Source organism: Capra hircus, chromosome 17, assembly GCF_001704415.2.
Source record: "Capra hircus breed San Clemente chromosome 17, ASM170441v1, whole genome shotgun sequence".
Lineage (NCBI taxonomy): Eukaryota > Metazoa > Chordata > Mammalia > Artiodactyla > Bovidae > Capra > Capra hircus.
In genome coordinates this window covers 16,922,447-16,944,763 of record NC_030824.1, presented here as the reverse complement: position 1 = coordinate 16,944,763, position 22,317 = coordinate 16,922,447, and the positions used below count along the sequence as shown (strand labels likewise).

General features: G+C 39.9%; 1 protein-coding gene across 1 annotated transcript; it reads right to left on the bottom strand.

The window, feature by feature from the left end:
• Positions 1 to 20,620, bottom strand: ANAPC7 (anaphase promoting complex subunit 7). Its single transcript, XM_005691429.3, has 11 exons — positions 20,411 to 20,620; positions 14,994 to 15,180; positions 12,684 to 12,803; positions 9,459 to 9,570; positions 9,033 to 9,186; positions 8,225 to 8,367; positions 6,519 to 6,636; positions 5,735 to 5,931; positions 3,301 to 3,525; positions 2,514 to 2,664; positions 1 to 835 (listed from the first exon to the last, which is right to left on the bottom strand). Exons 1-11 carry the CDS (start codon positions 20,608 to 20,610, stop codon positions 646 to 648), a joined length of 1,797 nt encoding a protein of 598 aa, XP_005691486.1. The 5' UTR covers positions 20,611 to 20,620; the 3' UTR covers positions 1 to 645.

Here is a 22,317-nt window from a genome sequence, read left to right as displayed (position 1 = left end):
TGTACAAAAAACAGTTTTATTAATTACCCCAACTGCGCTTCTGTTCATGCTCTCGGTCACACGTTTCTCAGACTCAGCCCAGGCTCACAGGCAAGTTACCAGGTTAGCAAATCGGAAAACTGTTCTGCAAAACAGCAACTGTCAGCTTAAGGCATTACTAACATTGCAGAAGGAAGCAAGGTTACTAGGGAAGTTTGGACAACTCAGGATGATGATTTCTGGGACAGGAAACTCTCTCTGAAAGGGCCAGCCCATGCTGCCGCCGGGAGATGACTCTTGCTCTGGACGACAGGTCGCCCCTTTAAACCCATCCATAGTATCACAGACAAAACACTGTCTAGTCCTCGAGCTTTCAGATTTTGAAACAAAAAGCACTCTGTCCCAGAAGCCCCGACACGTCCATGGGCCTCTCAGAGCACTCACTTGGTCCTCCCTGGCAGGAGCAAGGGAGGATGCAGGGTTGGTTAGGCTCAGTTTTTAAAAATGAAGTCACTACTAGAAATATGGAGTAAGGGGCAGGGACCCCTGCTGCAATCACATGCTGAATCATTGTCCTCCCAGAGAGCAGGCTCCTACGGGTTCCTTCAGTCCACGGAAGTGCTCAGAGCAGGGCAGGCCAGTGTGGCCTCGGAGCTGCTGCCTGCCTCACTGCATGCCGAACCACTGCTCCTGGTCAGCCCACTGGGCCGCCTCACTGTCGCTGCCCTCCAGGTCCCCTTCTTCCCCACTCCCTTCCATGTCGTCCACATCCTCCTCCTGAGTGGCATCCGTGGGACTCTCCTCCTTCTCCATCTTCTGCATCCCCTCTAGAGACTTCTGGTCATTGGGGTCCAAACTAGGGGACAACAAAACAGAGGAGAGGCCTGAATCTCTGCCTTGCTTCTTGCTGGCTGATGTGTCATCTCCCTGGTACGGCAGTGAAATGACCACCCAGTCACAGAGAATCTGCTAACGCCTGGCCTCTCCAAACAACTCCAGTTCCACAGGCAGGATTGAGGGAGTCCACCACTAGAAGTGAAAAAGGCGTCTTGTCCTAAGTTTTAGAATTCTCAATTTGAATTTTCTCCATATAGTTCTTAAATTTTTTCACACCTAAAACCCCTAGCATTCTGCCAGAGGAAGATACTAGATAAATGAAAAAGCAGCAAACAATCATTAACAGAAAAATTCAAATATAATTTAAGAGTATGGGATTTCTAAGTTACAAGGTTACAAAAAATACTTATTTTTCTGTGCGTTAAAATTGTTCCATGTTCTTACAACATAATTAAGCATATCAGCATTTCAGAAGGCATCCAAAACCATCATGCTTACCATGACCCAGATTTGTCAACTCCTAGGTTAGACCCCAGGACCCCAAGTTACCCCTACCTGGGCATTTGGCTGTAGGAGCTAGGAGTATCGCACATGTCCAAACCCTCAAAGTTCAGAGGGTCCAGAACATTTATTTACTTGGTTCCTAAACAATCTTCCCGCTTGCCTTTGTGACCATCACTAAGGCCAGCTGGTGTCTAATCTCTAGCAAATCCCACCTCTATATTTTATTTTATTTTCTCATTTATTTGCTTCTGGGCTTTCAAAAAGCAGATGAAACCCACGTTGGAATCCTGTTCCTACTTATGTAACTATAGATGATCTGTATCATCTCTTCTCTGAAACCTTCCATACAGCTCTCACCCACACCCATGGATTCCCACCCGCTGCACTCCCACCTTGCCTTCTAGAGATTGCTTTGAAAGCAGTTAGCACATGGTATCTATTAGCCTGCACATCTGAGACTGTGAGCTCCCGGAATCACAGCATCCCCAGTGGTTACTGAGATGCCAGCACATGAGTGGTGCTCAACTGCTGAACAAGTAAATGGATGTGATCAGACTCCATTAAAGACAGGCCTTCACCATAACTTTATAGACACACAGACAATCCTCAAAGAAATCACTTCTGTATTAAGCAGTAAGAACACCACTATTTATTTAGTATTTACTATGTACCAGGCACAGTGCTAAGAGCTTTACATGAAATAATCATTTAATCCTCATTTAATCATTCAATACCTAATAAGGTAGATATAGACAAGGAAATTTGTTAGTAACTTCCCAAGATAACAGGTGGTAAAGGTAGTATTCTTCAGAGCTTAAGTTCTTAACTACTACAGTAGATAGAAACATGGGAAAGTACTTACAATATGCTGATTTGAAAAAGCAGAATATAAAATATATACTACGTATAACCCTATAAAAATATGTATATGTGTTGGCAAGGCCAAGAAGATGATCTACACAAATGAAAACAGATGTTGCAGTGGTGTGGCTGGTAATGAGTGAAACAGTTCTTTAATGTTGTTAATATCACTTAAGACTTCAGAAGTCATAAATTAACAAACACTATCATCACTATTGTTACTGTTTTCAACTGTGGGCACATAGTGTGTGTGTGTCCAGAACTCCTGTTACACTGATCCCTGCCTCTTCTACCCCTCGTGAGCTTCCCCCCATGGGAGGCTAAGTGCCTACCTTAGTGCTATACTATACTGGTCCATTGCTTCCTGATACTCATTGACAGCTACAAGGAAATCTCCTAGGATCCGATGCAGGACACAGTCACTCTGATTAGCTAGTGCGTTCCTCAACAAAGCAATTCCATCTTCGTATTTCTGTTCTCTGCCTGAAAAGAAAAAGACCCTCATTTTCCTACTTACACATTTCAAAATATATTCCCACTGCAAGTCATATACACATAACCACAAAAATGATTACAATCCAAATATCTATTTATAGACAGCAAGAGAAACTGGTGTGGCAGGAAATAAGAACAAGCTCATTTGAATCCCTATTCCATCAGGAAGTCAGCAGTTTGAGTTCTGATTTTTAAAAACTTATTCTTAACCAAAGTTCATATAAAAAGCCAAAATGGATTTTATTTGCCAAACTAGCTCAAACTCAGTTACTCACAAACCAGGATTTAAAAAAAACCAAGGCTGAAAGGGAAATCACAGGAGAATCATGATGGGTTAAAACCAGTTGTATTCGGCCCAAATTAGTTCAGGACAAAGTGAGCTGAATAGGTACTAACCGAGTATAGCTGGCTTGAGCCACTCTATAAGTAATTCACTGTCAATCCAAGAAGGTCTAAGCCAATTAAGTTTGGTTGTGCTAAATATAAACCAATTCAAATAGGCTCAGACCTACTGCAAAAGCACACACCTGTTTGGTCATCTGTAACCAACTGGGACTAGAGAATTCAACTGGACTCAGGTTTTGCACAATTAACTAGGAACAGGGCAATAAGCAAGATACTTACTAAGTAGTTCTGCCTTTTTCACCACAGCCTTAATGTAATCCGGCCTTTGGGTCAGGGCTTTATCTAATAAGGTTTTGGCTTTCTCCTGTGTCACTGGGTCTTCAAGACAAACGGTGGCTAAAAGGGTAAGGGTCTGTGCATTTGCTCCTAGAGTTTTGTAAACATTGTTAGCCATTACCATTGCTTCACGAATACTGTTGGAGGCTAAGTAACATTCGATGAGACCTGAAAAAATATAACATAGAAAATTCAACCACATTACCATTCCAAGCCATGCTTCCATTCTAACAGCCTTTCAAACGGCAAACCTTCAAAGTTTCAAACAACAGGCAGGTCAGGGGAAGACTCTGATGGTGAGATCAGACGGAAGGGCAGGTTAATGAAACAGCTAAGAGGTGCTCTCCCCAAGAGCACTTGATGAATGTGGAAAAAGCCTGTAGTACAAAGACACCTTTAGTGAAGGAAACAGATATGCATAAGTAAACCAAAGCATGTAGCCAGCTCAGCTGACTGTTAGAGGAACAAATGTGACTACTCATTAATTGATACTGAGAAAAGATGAGGTTTCCAACAGAACCCAAGGTCTTGCTGCCTTTTAACAAGCTGTTAATTTCCAGCACTGCTCAGTCACCTTTAGTCCTAAATTTAAGGGGGAGGGTTCCTACTGTTCACCTCTAAAAACTGAAGGAAATAGGGGGCAACCTAGGGTCTCCCTAAACTGGATGAAAAGGGCTTATCACAGAGATCAAACACACTGAGACTGGCAGCTCTGCCTTTACACCCACACCAAGAGGCTGATGCTCCATGGGGACATTTCAAGAGTCAACTCTCAAATCTTCATGCCAAGAAATCGAAGAGAACAGAGGAAGTACTCTTTGGTACAAAGCACTCATCAAAACAGAAAAACAGCTTAAACCCCAAACCCACACACTCCCTGGCAGATTTTCTCTATATATACTCCTCCACCCTAGTGGCATTTATAACATTCGTGCACATTCTACCACACACTACAGTTACTTAACTAGAAATTACCTAACTCTTAAGGGCAACACGGTGGACCTTGGAATATGGTTGTTTGTAACTACTTGAACAGTTTTACTTTCCTGCTAAAGCCCCATAGGAAATTCAAAGGGAAATGTTAAATGCCCATCGGAGGGCATTACCAAGTCACCCTGATCCAAATCTCCAAATGGGAGCTTGAGTGAAGTCATCTCATAAAGCTAAAAGAGGCCAACTAGGGAAAAACTCTTAACTATCCTGTGTCCAACCACTCATCTGGGTAATGGAGATACTCGAGTGCATTCCTGGGCTCTGTGAGACAGGCACACAGCAGAAGGGAATTAGTGTGATAAAAACAATTGGAGGATAGGGAAACTACAGTTTTAGGATCAAGAATTTAATCAGAAACCAAAATCGTGGCTTGCTGCAGTTTCTTTAAGAACAAATCCAAAAGAGGCATAGATCTCTGGGTATCTAAGCAGATTTGTTTTTCACTCCAACTTCCAATTTTCTCTCTTTTTTTAATCTTTTGGCCATGCTGCAAGGCATGTGGAATCCTAGTTCCCTGACCAGGGATCGAACCCACACCCCCTGCATTGGCAGAGCGGATGCAGAGTCTTAACCACTGGACCACCAGGGAAGTCCCCAAACTATAATTTTTATATCTCAAATTTGAACTCATCTTTCTGTTAAGAGCAAATCACTCCTAGACTCCTGGGTCTATTTTTAAATTCTTATAAAAATATGCTTTGGAGGAACTGCATTTTGTAAGATCTATTTTAATGTCTGTGACTGAGTCACTAAATGCTGCTGAAGCTGGCACAGCTTTGAACTCCTAGGGTCAGTTCACATGAACCTAAAATAGTATGTCACAAAACAAAGCTTGACCCTGATGAGGCCTCCTCTGGAGGTCACAATGAACTGACCAGTTCCCACAACCAACACTGACATATGGATGTAGAGTTATCCTATGAGTAGTGGCCCAAGGTAAGACAACTGTAAAAAAACACGAAACAATAAAGACATACCAACCAATCCAGCACAGAGAGATCACATTAACAAGTGAGCCACATCTGAGAAACAAAACAGATCAAAAAAACACCAAAACTATACCCGAAACAAAAAAATAAGAAAAATGAATTACAAAAGTATGGAGTGAAAAGTCCAGCCCTAAATAAATGTGTAATGCCTAATGAAGTGGTTTGCAAATATGTCTACATGTTGGCATTACCTGTGATCATAAAAAAGTACTGACGCCTCTAGCCCAACAGCAAATATTCTGACTTACACAGTACTGAAATGACCTAGCATCAAGATTTTTAAAAGTATCCACAGAGGACTCCAATGTGCAACACAGTTTGGAAATTGCTGGCCCAACAAAACCTTCTATCTGAGTGCCACATCTATAGATCCACACCATCTATAATTATCTTACCTTCATAACAATCTAAGCGACAAGGTGCAAGTCGTATAGCCTCCCGAAAGTGGATTATTGCTTCCTGTACTCTGCCCATGTTTCTAAGAGCTGCTCCCTTAAGTAGCAAAGCTTGAACACTGTTACTGTTCAGCTGAATGGCCTTGGCTCCCAAATAGAGGGCTCGAGAATAGCGTTTGCTGTAGAAGCTGTGACACCTGGAGGAAAACACAATCAAAGTTATCTGAAAGAAGACCATAAATAAACTTCATTCAAAAGGAAAAATCAAAGAGACAGCCTTCTACATGATCCTTACTACAAACCCCTTAAAACTTTAGCGTAAGGTATTAGTGAAAAACAACAGAACAACAAAAATCTACTGAATATTGATTTTTAAGAGTAAAATCTTGATATGGAAGGGAAAATTACAAAAAAGAATCTGATGATCTGTACATGTTATCAGATCAGAGACATTCAGAGAATTTGTTAAGCCAGGTCAATAACAAGGCAGCACAGCTCCTGGCCTGCTCACTGATGGCTTCCTGTGAGCAGGTCCAGAGCTGAGCATGAGGTATTCACTCAGTAAACACTTACCCCACAAAGCAGGAGTAGGATCCTCATTTTCCAAATGAGAAAACAGACTGAGAGAAATGATGCATCCAGAGTCACAGACAGACCATGACTTGAATTCAAGTCTGATTATTCTTTAAACCAGTGCTTTCAAATCTATATTCTACTTAGGTGAAACCACAATTTCCTAAAGAATCTATTAAAACTAGGGAGAAAAGGGAATGCATAAACATACCCAGAGACCACCCAGGGTTCTGCATGTTGGTCAGAAATATTAAAAAGGCGGCAACCAAGGTTCTCCACATCCTCCAGCCGCCCTTCTCGTGCCAGGAGGTAGCCATACACATCCATTCCTACAGAGGAAAAGGCTCATTAAAGCAGCAGGGGTCTTTTCTAACGGAGCTACAACCTTCATCAGAGCCCACACAAGGGCTTCTGCAGGGTCTGAGCCCTCTCCAATATCACAAGCTCCTCCCACCAGCATTCCCATTTTCCTACAGAATGACTATTAAAAGGACAAAACACATACAAAAGTAAAAATAAATAAATAAAAATAAAAAGCAAAGGAGTAGAAGGACCTACCTCACAATTTGAAAGCCTGTAATTTTCAGGAACTATTTGTCCCTACATCCTGTGGCGTGATAATACAGCCATAGTTATCCTAACACATAACCAGAAAAGGCCCAAAAAAAGCATCAAATTAAGTACTCTCTTCCAAGAAGTCTAGACACAATCAGGAGTATACACTTAATATGCCAGTTAGTCTCAGAAAAAAGCTAGTCTATTCTAGAAAAAGCCATCCAGTTCTTTCTGGAGTCTATTTCATTGAAGTTCATCCCCCTGCCCTCCCCCCACCCTATCCCCTTTATTCTCGCTTATGTTCTATTAAAAAAAAAGAAAAAAAAAGGCCTTCACTCACTGTCACCCATCTCTTACCACCATTCCCCTCCATTCCTTACTATTCCTTCAGATGCTCAAGAAAATGTCTCTTAAACCAAATTACTGCAACATTCCCTGCTGGTTCCTGGACTCGGGTCTGAGCTTCCAACCTTAAGCAGCTGACTACTGTCAGGCTAGTACTTCTAAAACGCCATTTTCACCATGGGCACAGGCAGTTTGGTAAAGAGGAGTAACACTGGGCAGGAGGGACTCTGAGCAAACAAATTCATCTTTCTGAATCTGTTTCCCTATCTACATGCTTGTGAAGGTCCCCTCCCTGCCCTGTCATTCTTGTGGCTTAAGAGTCTACAAAACTGTTTATTGTCACAAGGCCGTATTTTTCTGATGGCCATTTTTGGGCCTTTGCAAGCAGACTTCTGCCTATTTACGCAACGTTTTTCCCATCACTATTCCTGCACACATTTCCTTCACTCACTGCCAGTCACCAGACAGCCATCCTTTGGAAGTACAGATCTGCTGAGCTTCCCAGTAGGTCCATGCTATCTCTGTGGACCTGTGGCTTACCTCTTTAGCACCAATCTTCTTTTACATCAGCGACTTTTCAAACATTGATGTTCACTTCTAATTACTTCTTTTAATCATCACTTTCTTAATATCTGTTCACTTACTCCTTTTTAAACTAAATTTAAGGACATAGTGAACCTAAATTCCCTAAAAGGATATTATGATTCTGGGGATGCCATCCAAATTCTCAGTCAGACACATCATAAATTTATAAACCATAAGAAAGGGCTGTGATCCCTCCCCAAAGAAAAAAAGTCAAGTAATGATCTGTGGGGATATGACACTTGAATCCAAGCAAAAACAACTGCTCAAAATGGAATTACCCAGTGTTAAGAGACATTGTCAGGATCTTAAAAAAAAAGGCTTCTCTAATATATTTTATGAAAAGCTGTTATCAGAAGACCATGCTACATCTTCTCCCTATCTTCTGATTTGACCCTGTACAGTCACCTCCATCCTGTCCCAAGAATGAATTACCTTTTATCAGATATGGATCCAACATCTGTGCCTGTTCAAACTTGAGGACAGAGTTTTTATTGTCACCAGCTCTGAAGTACAGATCTGCTAAGCTTCCCAGTAGGTCCACGTTATCTCTCAACAAGGACTTTTTCTCTAGTGAACTTCAAAATATTAAACATGAATCTTAAAATATATCTTAAGTCTCTTAGTTGTTGAATCTGGGTGATGGGCATAAGGGTACTATTTTATGTAAGATTTTTCATAATGAAAGACTTCAAAAACAAACCATGTAACTAATTTTCTTAATTCTGAGCTTATAACTTAAAGTTATAAAAGATAGGATAGTAAATACACAGAACAAAGCAGAAATCTCTCTCATTACCTAGAAAGAACTTTCTGGTTGCAGTTTTTCAGAAGATAATATATACTGTATAGTGTTAAATATAATATCATTCAAAGTAACAGCTATTTATTACTCAACCCTAATAGAAATCCCACTCTGATGACCTTGGACTTTACCTAACTAGAAAGAAAAACCCCAGTACTGAGGCAACCCAGGTCAGATGGTGCCAAAACCATGCTTCTAGGACATCCAAAGAGATGTTCTTTCAAGTATGACACACAGAGTTAAACTTGGGCCAAGTTTACATTTAACAAAGATTATTACATCTGGGGCCACTGAGTACATTAAGAGATTAACAAAGCCCAGGGACAAGAGGCTTTAACAACAAGAGACAAGCATCTCATTTTTCCATTTTGTTAATTTAGATACATCAATTTCCATATAAGGGTCCCAAGAATATTCAATTAACTTTGTGGTTCTCACCAAATGGTATTGATTGCTCTCGAATTGTCACCAACATGCACAAAAGCATAGGCTTTGATCCACACAGAAAGCCAATCCAAGTTAGGCACAGTCTGGATCACATTCATTGTCATTGACGCCACCTCTGCACCTTTTACAGAAAGAGACAGCAAACCTAATCCAACAGAAAAGTAGGAGAAAGAAGGTGAGGCACAGCATCCTTCTACAATGCAAGAAGCAATAGGCTACACTTTTCCTAGGCTGTAAGGCAACCCTTTCCCTATTTTAAGCAAGATGCATATGATAGAACAACTACAGTATTTTTTCAGCAGTGAAAGAATACACAGCAGTCGTAACCTAAATTATTCTAACGTACAGCCAAGATTAAGAATCACTATCTTAAAAGAGAGTGAACACTCCATGAAACTAGGGGAAGAATGACCTTACCCAGAATCGCATCAAGGGCTAATGGGCACTGCCTCAGCACTTCCTTATAGCTGGTGACTGAAGGTCGCTCCTGACCAGCCTTCTTGTACAGGTTTGCCAACATCATGTTTATCTGCAGTGAAAACAAAAGATAATAAGGTAAGTATTTAAAAATAAAATCTTACCATCAACAAGTTCTGACTTTCATTATTAGCTATTCTACTTTACTGAAGAATCTACCCAAGGCCCTGTGGAAACAAAGCGCAAGCCCACTCTTCAGACAAAGAGGAAATTACTACCTTTGCTTTTCTATGCCCTCCCATTACCTCCCAAATTCCTCACACTTACCCAACCAAAAGGCCCAATAATATCTGGACCAAAGATGCTGCCTCTGGAAATGGAAGTAACATTCATTTGAGAAATGTTACAGAATTTTAATTACCTTGATTTTTAAAACAGAAGATGAACTATGTTAAAAATGTTTGTTTACATATTTTACTTTTTAAGCTTAATATCACAGTATAAGAAAGGGAGGAAGTCTTAACAAATCTAGCTCAAAAAGATCAGATGAATTTTCCCCAAAAAGGAAATGATGGACACAGAAGACAGACATTTGGCTCCTCTCTGACAATTAGTCTAGCAGCTAGACTCTTGGCTTTTCTAATGCTTAAAGCTTTGACTCACAGGTATTGTCTGACTCAAAAAAATGCTACAAAAATCAAACACTAACTGATCTCCAGAGGTGACAATGATCCAGAGATTAGCTTTATTATTTAAATCTAGTGAATGCATTTTTAGCACAACTCAAATATGTAACTCAGTTTGGGGGCAAGAGGTGGGGGCAAGACAACTTCCTAAAAATGCAACAGGGAAAATTTGAGAAAACCTAAAAGTTCCAAAGAATACAGATGTTACAGAGAAGAGATAAATGATCTTCATAGTACAAAGAGTACACAATATTCCAATTTAAAATTAATAGATCTTAAATGGAACACAATGTTTGCCAGATCATTAATCTAAGAAAGCAGTCAACACAAGGGCACAAAAGAAAAAGAGCCAATCCCCAATCTCTTCAATTATCTGTAGCTTGGTATGCCAGATATTTACTCAAAAAATTACTCTGAAGATGAAAAACATCTGTTCCAGTTATGAACTCACAGTATATAAAACAATCTAGTATGACATTAATCCATACTGATTCAATGAAATAATGAAATACTAGAAATTAAACTATTTTTTATTTGGCCTCAGATTTTTCATTTTAGGCTATGTTGAAATGCAAAAAAAAAAAAAAAAAAGGTACTTAAAGGAAAACTCCAGTAGTGGTGTCAATACTTGAAAAAAATAAAAGAATTAAATTTAAAATCCTTTCTTGACTGCTTGTTATTAATGAACTATGACTGACGGGCCTTCTATCTCAGCAAATATTAAAAATTCCCTTTAAACTACCTGACACTTTGAATTTTGAGAACTAGACCTAGTTAGAAAGTCAATTCCTTTTAAAAACAGATCCTTACTTGGGGACATCATTTAAGTTGCATTCCACCAGTTATAAATATAAGCAGTCATCATTTTCTAAAAACTGAGTGACAAATTGTTTCTTGGTATGTTTCTCTTAAAAGCTGAAGATTTTCCACGACATAATAATCTCACACTGGAATTTTCCTTTAAAATGTGAAGAATGTGTGGCGGTGTTTACCATACATTAACAGACGTTCATTTAGACGTATTTTGACTCACTTCCTTGTCCTTTACACAGACTGAGAAGCCAGTTAACTCCCTAACGGACAAGAAAGAAAAACTGTAAATATTATAGGTTTATGTTGGAGGCACACATCTTTGTTTGCTCCTGGCTACAACAGCTCTATGAAGGATATGTACTCCTAATGTATGTGGACTCCTCTAGCTCTTCCTAAAATGACAGCTGTAAACACCAAAGTGTTGGATACCACAAGGCTCACTTGCTTGGCCATTACTCATTTTTAAAAATGCCCCCAAACTCCCTCAAGTCATTAAGAAGAAATTATGGAATGTTTCCAATAAGATAAAGAATAGGTATCCTTCAAAGCTTACAATCAAAGCAGCATTTTCCAAATGAAGACACCCTTCATATATACAAAAAAATTACTCTTAGGGTAAGACTTTCATAGCGTACCAGAATATAATTAAGTATACAGTGTCCAGCTTATTGTGAGACAGGTTAGTCTATAATATACTTACAAATGTTTTAAATAACAATTATCACCATAAAATATGAAGAAATAGCTTAATTTTTAAAATTCAGAAAATATTAAATAAATCTTCAACATGAGAAGATGCTTAAACATGTTCTCATCAAGTGTGATTACTTTTAAAACTCAGTAACACTTGGGTGAAAAAACACTAAATACACCTGGTCCCTACTGCTTATAATTCCTTTTCTTTTAATGGCAGGGAAGATGTGCAAAAGTTCCTATCGTTAACTACACTGCAGTTTTTCAATGAAGAGAGGAAGGTAGGTGACATGAAAGTATGTGTTAGAATATTAAATAATGATGTGACTTCGCTCCAAAGAGCTAAGATTTTCATTGTTCTTCTAAACTGGACTTCAAGAACCTGTATTCAGATGCCTAATACTCCTTATAGAATAATACTTTAAAAAGTATTCTCACATACATGAACTTAGTTTATACCAGAGAAAGTATTATCATCCTCAACAAGGAAAAAAGTAAAGCCAGATTTTTAATTTGCCCAAGTTCACCACACACTGCCTGTATGCCCTAAATGCAAAGGCAAGAGACTAGATCTTCTGATCTCAGTTGGAGGTGTGCTATATACTATTATTGCCAAATAAAACACAAATACTATCCTACACACAAACACGTACAAAGAATCTTGAAGTTTTAATTCTGAAAATAAAAGGAATACACATTATCAAATGGGCATACCTACAGAATGCAAAAAATGAGATTCTTAAAAAGTATTGTTGCTACCTGGAAATATATTCAAATCATGTTTCCTACAATAAGAAAAACAAAATAATTAAACACATGTAGTACTCTCCAGCTACCATTTTCCTCGGCAGCATTTTCAGGGTCTTATAAGAAAGTCACTCCTCTCTCTAAATAAGGAGAACAGGGGAACAAAGTGGGAATAAGAGACAAGGTTTGTAAAATGTTCAGATGTAGTCCCTGAAAACACAGAGGAAGACAGCTGGAAGGCCAGGGGAAGAGAAAAGTATGTAACCAAATTGTTAATTCAACTTACTTTGGGAGTTCTTTGTCTTGAAGGGATCCCATCAAGTATAGCAATGGCATCTTTATCTTGTTTTAGCATTGTATAACATTCAGCCATTTTGTATTTTACTTCAATTTCAGATGGAAGACACTTAAGAGGAAATGAAAACATCTCTTCAAAATATTACTTCAGAAGTATGGCAGTTCTTCAAAATGTTAAACATGATCACCATATGACCCAGTAATTCTGCTTCTGTGTACACAGCCAAGAAAACTGAAAACCTATGTCCACACAAAAACCTGCACACAAATGTTCACAGCATCATTAATGATAAAAAGCAGAAACAACACAAATGCCCACCAACTAATGAACAGTTAAAATACGGCACATCCACACAATGGAATATTATTCTGCAACATAAAGGAATATACAATTGCTTCTTTATTATGTGCCATAATATGGATCAACCTTGAAAACATACTAAGTAAAAGCAGCCAGCCACAAACCCCCAGAGGCAGAAAGGTCAGTGATTTCCAGGGACTAGAGAGATAACAAGGCTTTTCTAGAGTGATGTAAACCTTCTGGAATTAGTGGTGGTGGTTACACAATTCTGTGAAAATACTAAAACCCCTGAACTGTGAAAATTATGTTGTAAACTGTATCTCAATTTTTAAAAAACTCCTTCAAGATTAAATAAGCATAGTGCTTAGCATACAGAATGCCCCCAAAAGTTACTTCTATGAATTATTCTGTGTGGATAATACACATGACTTCAGGGTCAGAAAACAACTCCTGGCAATCAGCTCTTTAGTAACAAAAAACAAAGGCTCTACATAAAGAGAAATAAAACAAGAAAAAAATGTACAGGCGATAAAAAAAAAGCAATTATATTACTTTGTCTTTTTTTTTTTAGTGGAAAAATACAGAACATGATTCATAATTTCACTTCAGTTCATTCTGATATTCCTTTTAAATGTAAATTGTATGTATAATTTAAAGACAGGTTCAAACTGAAAGTCAAGGTTCCCCCCTCTCTAAAGTTTTGTTAATTTTCTTCACACACATATGCTAAATTTTCCATGTATATTATCCATATATATTTTAGGCATATACCAGGATGTATGTCTATAAACTATCCCCTTCAGGGAATTCTCTGGCAGTCCAGTGGTTAGGACTCCACACTTTCACGGCCAAGAGGGCCAGGGTGGGTTCAGGTTCAATCCCTGGTTGGGGAACCATGATCCCACAAGTAGCAAAGTGTGGCCAAAAAAATAACTATCACCTTTAAACAGAAAGAATAAACACAGTGCTTAAAAGCTTATTTCTAATATATACAGGCCTTTCCAAATCAGCGCATACAATGCTATATTTCACTTCCTCAATATCCCATCCTAGGGCTACACTATAACTAGATCCTACTGATAAACACTTTTGCTTATAGTTTCTTACCATTATAAACAGTGCTATAGTAAGCAGCCTTACTTATATACTCTTGCAAATCTTTTGTGAATCAACTATTACAGTAAGTATCTAGCAATGGTATGACTGTCAAGTGGTGAAATTAGTTTTTTACCCTTCATTTATTTAATCATCAAGCAACCAAAACTAGTAAGAACTCGTAAGATAATTTCATATGAATTTCCCCAGGTATTCACAATCCTAAGGACTGACATCTTGAAATTAAAAAAAAAAAAAAAACAAAAAACAAAAAAACCATTTTACACTTCTTAACTCTGTTTGTATAAAAGGGAGGAATAATACATGACTGGTTAGAGCCCAGATAATTCTATTTTTCAATTTATCCAGAGTGAATTTTGTTTTTAGCCCTTTGTGCTTGGTTGGATAAATTCTTGTACCTAAGTGGTTTTTAACTTTTGTTTCTCCAGTCAGCTCCCCTTTAAAATTACTTAAAAAATTTTTTAAATTTATTTCTGGCTGTGCTGAATCTTTATTGTTGTGCAGGCTTTTCTCTAGCTGCAGTGAGCGGTGGAGGGGGGCGGGGTGCTGGTCTCTAGTTGCAGTACACAGGCTACTTATTGTGGTGGCTTATCTTGTCAACCACAGGCTCTAGAGCACGTGGGCTCAAGAGCACAGGCTCTATAGTTATGGTGCATGGGCTTAGTTGCTCCAGGGCATGTGGGATCTTTCCAGATCAGGGATCAAACCCATTTCTCCTCCATTGACAGGCAGATTCTTTACCACCGAGCCACCAGGGAAGTCCTTAAAATTACTTTTTATTTTACATCTTCTACATCTAATCAGCAGTCTTACATTCCTTCCACCTCTCCTGCTCTCAATACAAACAAACCAAAAACATATCACACATCTATCTCCAATTACCTGACTCTGCGGAGTGGATGCAGAATTTCCAGTTGAAGGTCTCACTTTTGAAGTTTTACTTAGGGCTTTCTTTTGCTGTAAAGCCATAGTATACTTACTCACAGCATTCCGATACTCCTTATCATGAAAGAGAGAATCTGCATGATACACCAAAAGCTGGTACTTCTGAGATGGGGAGAATAACTCACTAGAAAAACAAAGAAAGTATACCCCCTACATGGGTTATTCTGAAATGTCAGAAAGAACGCCCTCCTTAGTGTCTACATAAGCCAAAAAACAAAGGCAATTACTTTAACTGCTAGTCCCTAAAAAAAGAGCCAAGACTCATACTCCATGTTAATACTGTCAACATATGTAGGAAATTGCCTTAAATTGTTTTCCTTTACTATGAAAACAATGATACCTCTAAATCAAATTCAGTAATACAGAGATATACAAAGAGAAATATTAATACAGCTGACCCCTGAACAAACCAGGCTTGAATTACAGGGTCCACCAATATGTAGATTTCTTTTTTCAATAGCACACACTACAGGAGTATATACCATCTTGGTAGAATCTATGTTTGCAGAACTGCAAACTCAAAGGAAATGCATACATAAAGAGCCAAATATAAGTTATATATTAATTTTTGACTGTGAGCCTCCTACCCTCCTCTGAAACTTGCTCAAGGGTCAGGTGTACATCTTTTCCTCCCCCTCTTTAACCCAAGCCCCCTTAAGAATTAATACTCTCACAGTAACATCAAGTTTTCAGGCTAATACAGACAAAGTAGAGCAATCATGACTTAATATTACCAAATACTGCCAAAGAAGGGTTAAAAAACTGCAAAAGAGAAACTCACCACTCTGAATCTTTTTTATCTAAGTGTTAACAAAAAGAGGTTTGGAGGGAATTTGAAACTCTTCAAATACTGAAGAAAATGGGAATATTGACTAGGACAAGCCAATGGGACAGAATGGAACAGATGAGAGGATTAGCCGTATTTGATAGAAGCTGTTTTTCTCTCCATATGTAAGTAAATTTTACTGGGGCTTCCCAGGTGGCTCAGTAGTAGAGTCCACCTGCCAAGCAGGAGACACAGGTTCAATCCCTGGGTCTGGAAGATCCCTAGAGGAGGGAATGGCAACCTACTTCAGTATTCTTGCCTGGGAAACCCCACGAAAAGAGGAGCCTGACAAGCTACAATCCATGGGGTAGCAAAGAGTTGGACACAACTTAGTAAGTAAACAGCAGCGGCAAGTAAACTTCACTAGCACTAGAAGATTACTTCCTTGAGTCTCAGGGGTGTAAGAACATAGTAACAAAAGAAATACATTTCAGAATGTTCCCTTCAATATTGAATATTGCTTGCAAGTGTTATAGGTGCCAGAAGTGTCCACCAATCTTAATGGGAAACTTGTATTTTTAATCTCCAATCCCATCCCTCATCTAGTTAAAATTTACATTTTTTCTTTGACAGGGACAAGCTGTTGCTGCTAAGTCACTTCAGTTGTGATCAACTCTGTGTGACCCAATAGATGGCAGCCCACTAGGCTCCCCCATCCCTGGGAGTCTCCAGGCAAGAACACTGGAGTGGGTTGCCATTTCCTTCTCCAATGCATGAAAGTGAAAAGTGAAAGTGAATTCGCTCAGTCGTGTCGAACCTCAGCGACCCCATGGACTGCAGCCTTCGAGGCTCTTCCATCCATGGGATTTTCCAGGCAGGAGTACTGGAGTCGGGTGCCATTGCCTTCTCTGGACAGGCACAAGCTGCTGCCACTTAAGAAGAAAAAATAGTCCAAGAACTCTGTAGATGGTTAATTGCTCAGCAAATGAAGGATACTCAAGAACAGGTACCACGGATTAGTAACTGCCAAAGGCTGGGGCAAGTGCGATTTGTGACTACTAACTGATTTGGGGTTTCTTTGGGGATAATACAAATGCTTTAAAACAAACATTGGTGATGGTCGTACAACTCTGTGAATATACTTAAAACCACAGAAATGTATTCTTTAAAAGCGTGAATCTGATGGTATGCAAATTTTATCTTAATACAAAATAATTTTAAAAAAGGATAGATAGGCTAAACACTGAATATAAAGTGACAAAGAAAAGTTAAGGATTGAAAGGTACAGTTCAGACAGTTGAGACCTATTCCAGCTCTGACATTCTATTTAGGGAGACACACTGGATCATGGAAAAAGCAAGAGTTCCACAAAAACATCTATTTCTGCTTTATTGACGGTGCCAAAGCCTATGACTGTGTGGATCACAACAAACTGTGGAAAATTCTGAAAGAGATGGGAATACCAGACCACCTGACCTGCCTCTTGAGGAACCTGTATGCAGGTCAGGAAGCAACAGTTAGAACTGGACATGGAACTACAGACTGGTTCCAGATAGGAAAAGGAGTATGTCAAGGCTGTATATTGTCACCCTGCTTATTTAACATATATGCAGAATACATCATGAAAAACGCTGGGCTGGAAGAAGGACAAGCTGAAATCAAGATTGCCCGGAGAAATATCAATAACCTCAGATATGCAGATGACACCACCCTTATGGCAGAAAGTGAAGAGGAACTCAAAAGCCTCGTGATGAAAGTGAAAGAGGAGAGTGAAAAAGTTGGCTTAAAGCTCAACATTCAGAAACTAAGATCATGGCATCTGGTCCTATAACTTCAAGGCAAATAGATGGGGAAACAGTGGAAACAGAGTCAGACTTTATTTCGGGGGGCTCCAAAATCACTGCAGATGGTGATTGCAGCCATGAAATTAAAAGACGCTTACTCCTTGGAAGGAAAGTTATGACCAACCTAGATAGCATATTGAATAGCAGAGATATTACTTTGCCAACAAAGGTCCCTCTAGTTAAGGCTATGGTTTTTCCAGTGGTCATGTATGGATTTGAGAGTTGGACTGTGAAGAAAGATGAGCACAAAAGAACTGAGGCTTTTGAACTGTGGTGTTCGAGAAGACTCTTGAGAGTCCCTTGGACTGCAAGGAGATCCAACCAGTCCATCCTTAAGGAGATCAGTCCTGGGTGTTCATAGGAATGACTGATGCTGAAGCTGAAACTCCAATACTTTGGCCACCTCATGCGAAGAGTTGACTCACTGGAAAAGACCCTGATGCTAAGAGGGATTTGGGGCAGGAGGAGAAGGGGATGAGAGAGGATGAGATGGTTGGATGGCATCACCGACTTGATGGACATGAGCTTGAGTGAACTCCGGGAGTTGGTGATGGACAGGGAGGCCTGGCGTGCTGCAATTCATGGGGTCACAAAAGAGTCAGACACAACTGAGTTACTGAACTGAAGATTTGAAAGAAAACAGTTGATTTGATAATATTTCCCTCAGAGAAAGCATTCAGATGTTTATATATTGTAACTTACATGCCTACTTACTGCATCCACAAGTTATTTCTGAAATGATACATGAAAAACTGTTAATTTGTTGCCTCCAGAGAAGGGAAAAGGTGGGGTGAAGTTCAAGACTCCGGAGCAGACACTTATCTGCATACCCCTTCATATTGCTTTCTTTTTTTTTTTTAATGGTATATACTGGAGATTAAGTAATAAACTTTAAAATAGAAATGATTAAGGTCAGAATTTAAACACCTACTGAAAGCAGGAAGGAAACTGCCAGTTCAGCCTAATATAAAGAAGAATGGGCTAAATCTAATCAGAAGACCAACCTCCTTCTAATTATCCTGTAACATCTGAAAAACCAAGAATAATGACTGACCAGTGTATAAATTCCCAATGGCTGACACTGTATACTTTGACAACTCACTAAGAACCAGGTGAAAGGCTCCAGAATAAACAAAGTAGGCTGACAGAGACCAGGGCTCCTCACTGTCAACACTAAGTGGATGGTGGTAAAATGATGGGCCTCACATAGTGAGGTCTAAAAGCACACTAGTGGAAATCAAACAGGGAAAAACAGCTGCAACACAGTTAAGTGGCCCAGACAGCTTCCAGAGCAAATGCAAACGGGTCCACACTGAGTAGATTGTAATGCCACTTGACACAGTAGACTATGGAGGGTCAGAATGAGACTTTAGAGCCAGAAGGACCAAAACCCAGACATTGCGACTCCTCCACTTACTAAATGTGTCAACTTGAACACCATGTTTCAACTTTGTGAGGTTGCACGCACTTTCTTTGCACATCAACAGGCACACTGCAGACTTCATTAGGTGTTAAGAGGAAGAATACAGAAAAAAGAATATAGAAAAGTTCCCATCACAAGAAAAATATTTTTCTGTAACTATGTGGGGTTGTTAGATGTTAGCTAGACTTACTATGGTGATCATTTCACAGTATATACAAATAATAAATCATCATATTGCACATCTGAAACTAATAAGTCAAAGATATCTCAAACAAACAAACAAAAAGTGATGTGTAATATACAACAGGGTAAAGAGACAGAATGCTGAGGGCCAGGAACAATTCTGACGGCCAGACAAGAGTTCTCTAGGAAGGATATCTGAGTTGAAACCTAAAGGTGGGAGCTCTGAGTTGGACTCCAAGCAGAATGGTTAAACGCAAAAGCCCTGAGCTGAGAACGACCTTGGGGGTGTTCAAGTAACAGAAGAGCATAACCAGGGAAGCGAATACAGAGAGCAGAGTAGGTAAGACTGAGTCGGAGAGAGCTCTTTGGCTTCATAGGCCATGGGAAGAAATTTTCATTTAAACACAATGAAAAATTTAAGCAAAGGGGCAAGCAGTCAAAGCTAGAAATGACCCACTGCTTCATCCGCAATGTGTGCTAAGTCACTTTACTCGTGTCCGACTCTTTGCAATCCTATGGACTATCTGAAAACGTCAAAGGGTCACTGCGGGTCCTTAAAAACGCACCCCTCCCACCCACCCAGGAAGTCTCTCGTCTTCAGGTGTTTGCGCGAACGAGAAAGCAAACGCTACTGATACACTCAAGGGAAAAGAAAAATCAACCTCAGACGTGGGACAAGGATCTAAAACTAAGAACGAAGTATTTTAATCAGGCGCCAGGACAAGGCTTCTTTGAGCCTGGGCGAGAGAGAAAACGTTCTTCGGGAAGAGAGGAGTCAGCCCAGAGATGTGACTGTCACTCTGACCGGCGACAGTGCCTTAGCGAAACCTCTGCTTCCAACTTCCTGGAAATCTTAGCCAGGGTCATTCACAGAGCCTCCGCCTTCATTTCTCCAAGCAGCCGCTCGCCGCATCTCCCGCAGGGAGCGCGTCCCAGCGCCCTGCACAACGCGGGGACCCGGCGAACTCAACTTGCGTTCCTAAGCCTGCTGCGCCCGACAAGGCCCTTGCTGACCTCGGAACCTCAGCCGGGAGCCCGCATCCGCTCCTTCCCGCCAATGCCCAGGCCCCCACAGTCCCCGCTCCCAAACCGGCGCCGCTTTCTCCAGAGCCCCAGGCCGCTCCCCGCCTCAACTCACGGGTTGTTATTACTCATTGTAAGTAACAAGCTGCTGAGGAGCCGCACGTTGGAATGCAGCCCCGCGGCCGCCATGTCTCGCACATGGTCTATCACATTCATTCTGCCCAGGAAGGCCGCAGATAGCGGCTGCGGCAGCGCGAAAAGCCGGCTGAAGCTCGTTGGGGAAGAGTCCAAAATGGCGGCCTCACCCGGGTCCATCGGGTCTACACGCGGCCCCGCCCCCAGGGTAATAGGCAACTACTTAAATGCCTGAGGAACAACAGCGACAAAAAAAAAAAACTCCGTTCCTTCCGTGCCAAGTTCCCTGTGAGCTGGTACAATTTAGTTTGGGATTTTTTTGTTTGTTTTTAGCAAAAGTTACATCATTTTAAGTTGTAACCTTTCCTGAAGGCTTACAGCTGGCTGGGGACAAAAGGCACTTCAGGATCAACTGAAATTAGACTTAAAATTAATTAAAATGTATTAACATTTATCATAAATAAAAACTAATATTCTAGTAGGGTGCGGAGGGAAAATCTCCAACAGTTGGAAAATATCTTAATCAGGCGCCAGGGGCAGTCCTAACTGCTCTAACGGTCTTGCCCGAGCTCTAAGAGCCACGCCCCCTCCTCTCAGGTGTTGTGTCTGTAGTACCTGCAGGAGTCAGGCTTCGCTCTTTGGGGACCAAAGGGCGTTTTTTGACCCTGTGAAATTAGTCGTTAGCTCAGAGTGAATCAACAGCAGGTTGAGTTTTAGCCATCCTAATATGAATGCAGTGTTATCTTATTGTGATTTTAATTTGCCATTCTCTAGTGATTTGTGAAACTGAGCATGTTCTCATATGCTTCTTTGGTGAAGTATCTATATAGATCTTTTGTCTGGTTTTAGTCTTTTTTTTTTTTTTTTGCTGCCCCAAGAAACTTGTGGGATTTTAGTTTCCTGACCAGTGATTGAGACTGGGCCTTCATCAATGAGAATAGGGACTCCTAATCATTGGACTCCAGGGAATTCCCAGGGTGTTCCTGGTCTTATTGTTCAGTTTTAAGGGTTCTTTGTGTATTTTGGATAGCACCTCTTTATCAGATTTTATCAGAAAATATTTTCTAGTCTGTGGCTTTTCTCAGTCTCTTGACCACTCCTATTTTATTCTCAGTAATAGCCCTGAAATAAGATGACCAACAATAATGGTCAGAAAAGAAACAGTGAAAATAGTTGGGAGTGGGGGTTGAAGAAGAAAAACATTGCTTTATTGCTTTGCCAGGCAAAGGGGGACACAATGGGTTCCTGTCTGGAAAAACGGTGGATTTGATGAGGAATTTTATAACTATTCAAATGTAGGATTGCTGATAAGAACAGAATGTGTACTCCTTTAATCTGGTCTCACCTAATCTTAATGAGCGTCTTTGGTTCCTGGCCTCAGGTGGTCTTTTTGCTATGAAGAACACTGACATCTTCCATTTGTTGGGTCTTAATTCTGGTCTCGGGACTTAATGAAGCTCAGGTTCTTGATGTCTCATGGTAGAATTCAGTGTGAGACAAAGTGATAGGCAAGAAGTGGATTTATTCAGAGAAAAACATTCCACAAAGTGTGGGGGCTACCTCAGAAGGTGAGAGCAACTGGCTACACACCAATATAAAATAAAAACAAACAAAGAACTGCAAAGAAATCTGAAGCTTTCTTAATATGGTAATCATTAGCTTCAGAATCATACTATGTATTACATATGCATATGGTATAATAATATTACTAACATTATAAATTAGTATAAAGCAAATTACAAGTATATTAATGATAACAGAAACCAAGATTTTCATTGAAAGATAAAAGAGAAATAAGATTTTTTAAAAAGTCAAGAGCAGCATTATTTTATTAAACTTTACCTAAATAATATCAATCAAATTTCTAATGAAAAATAAAACTATTAT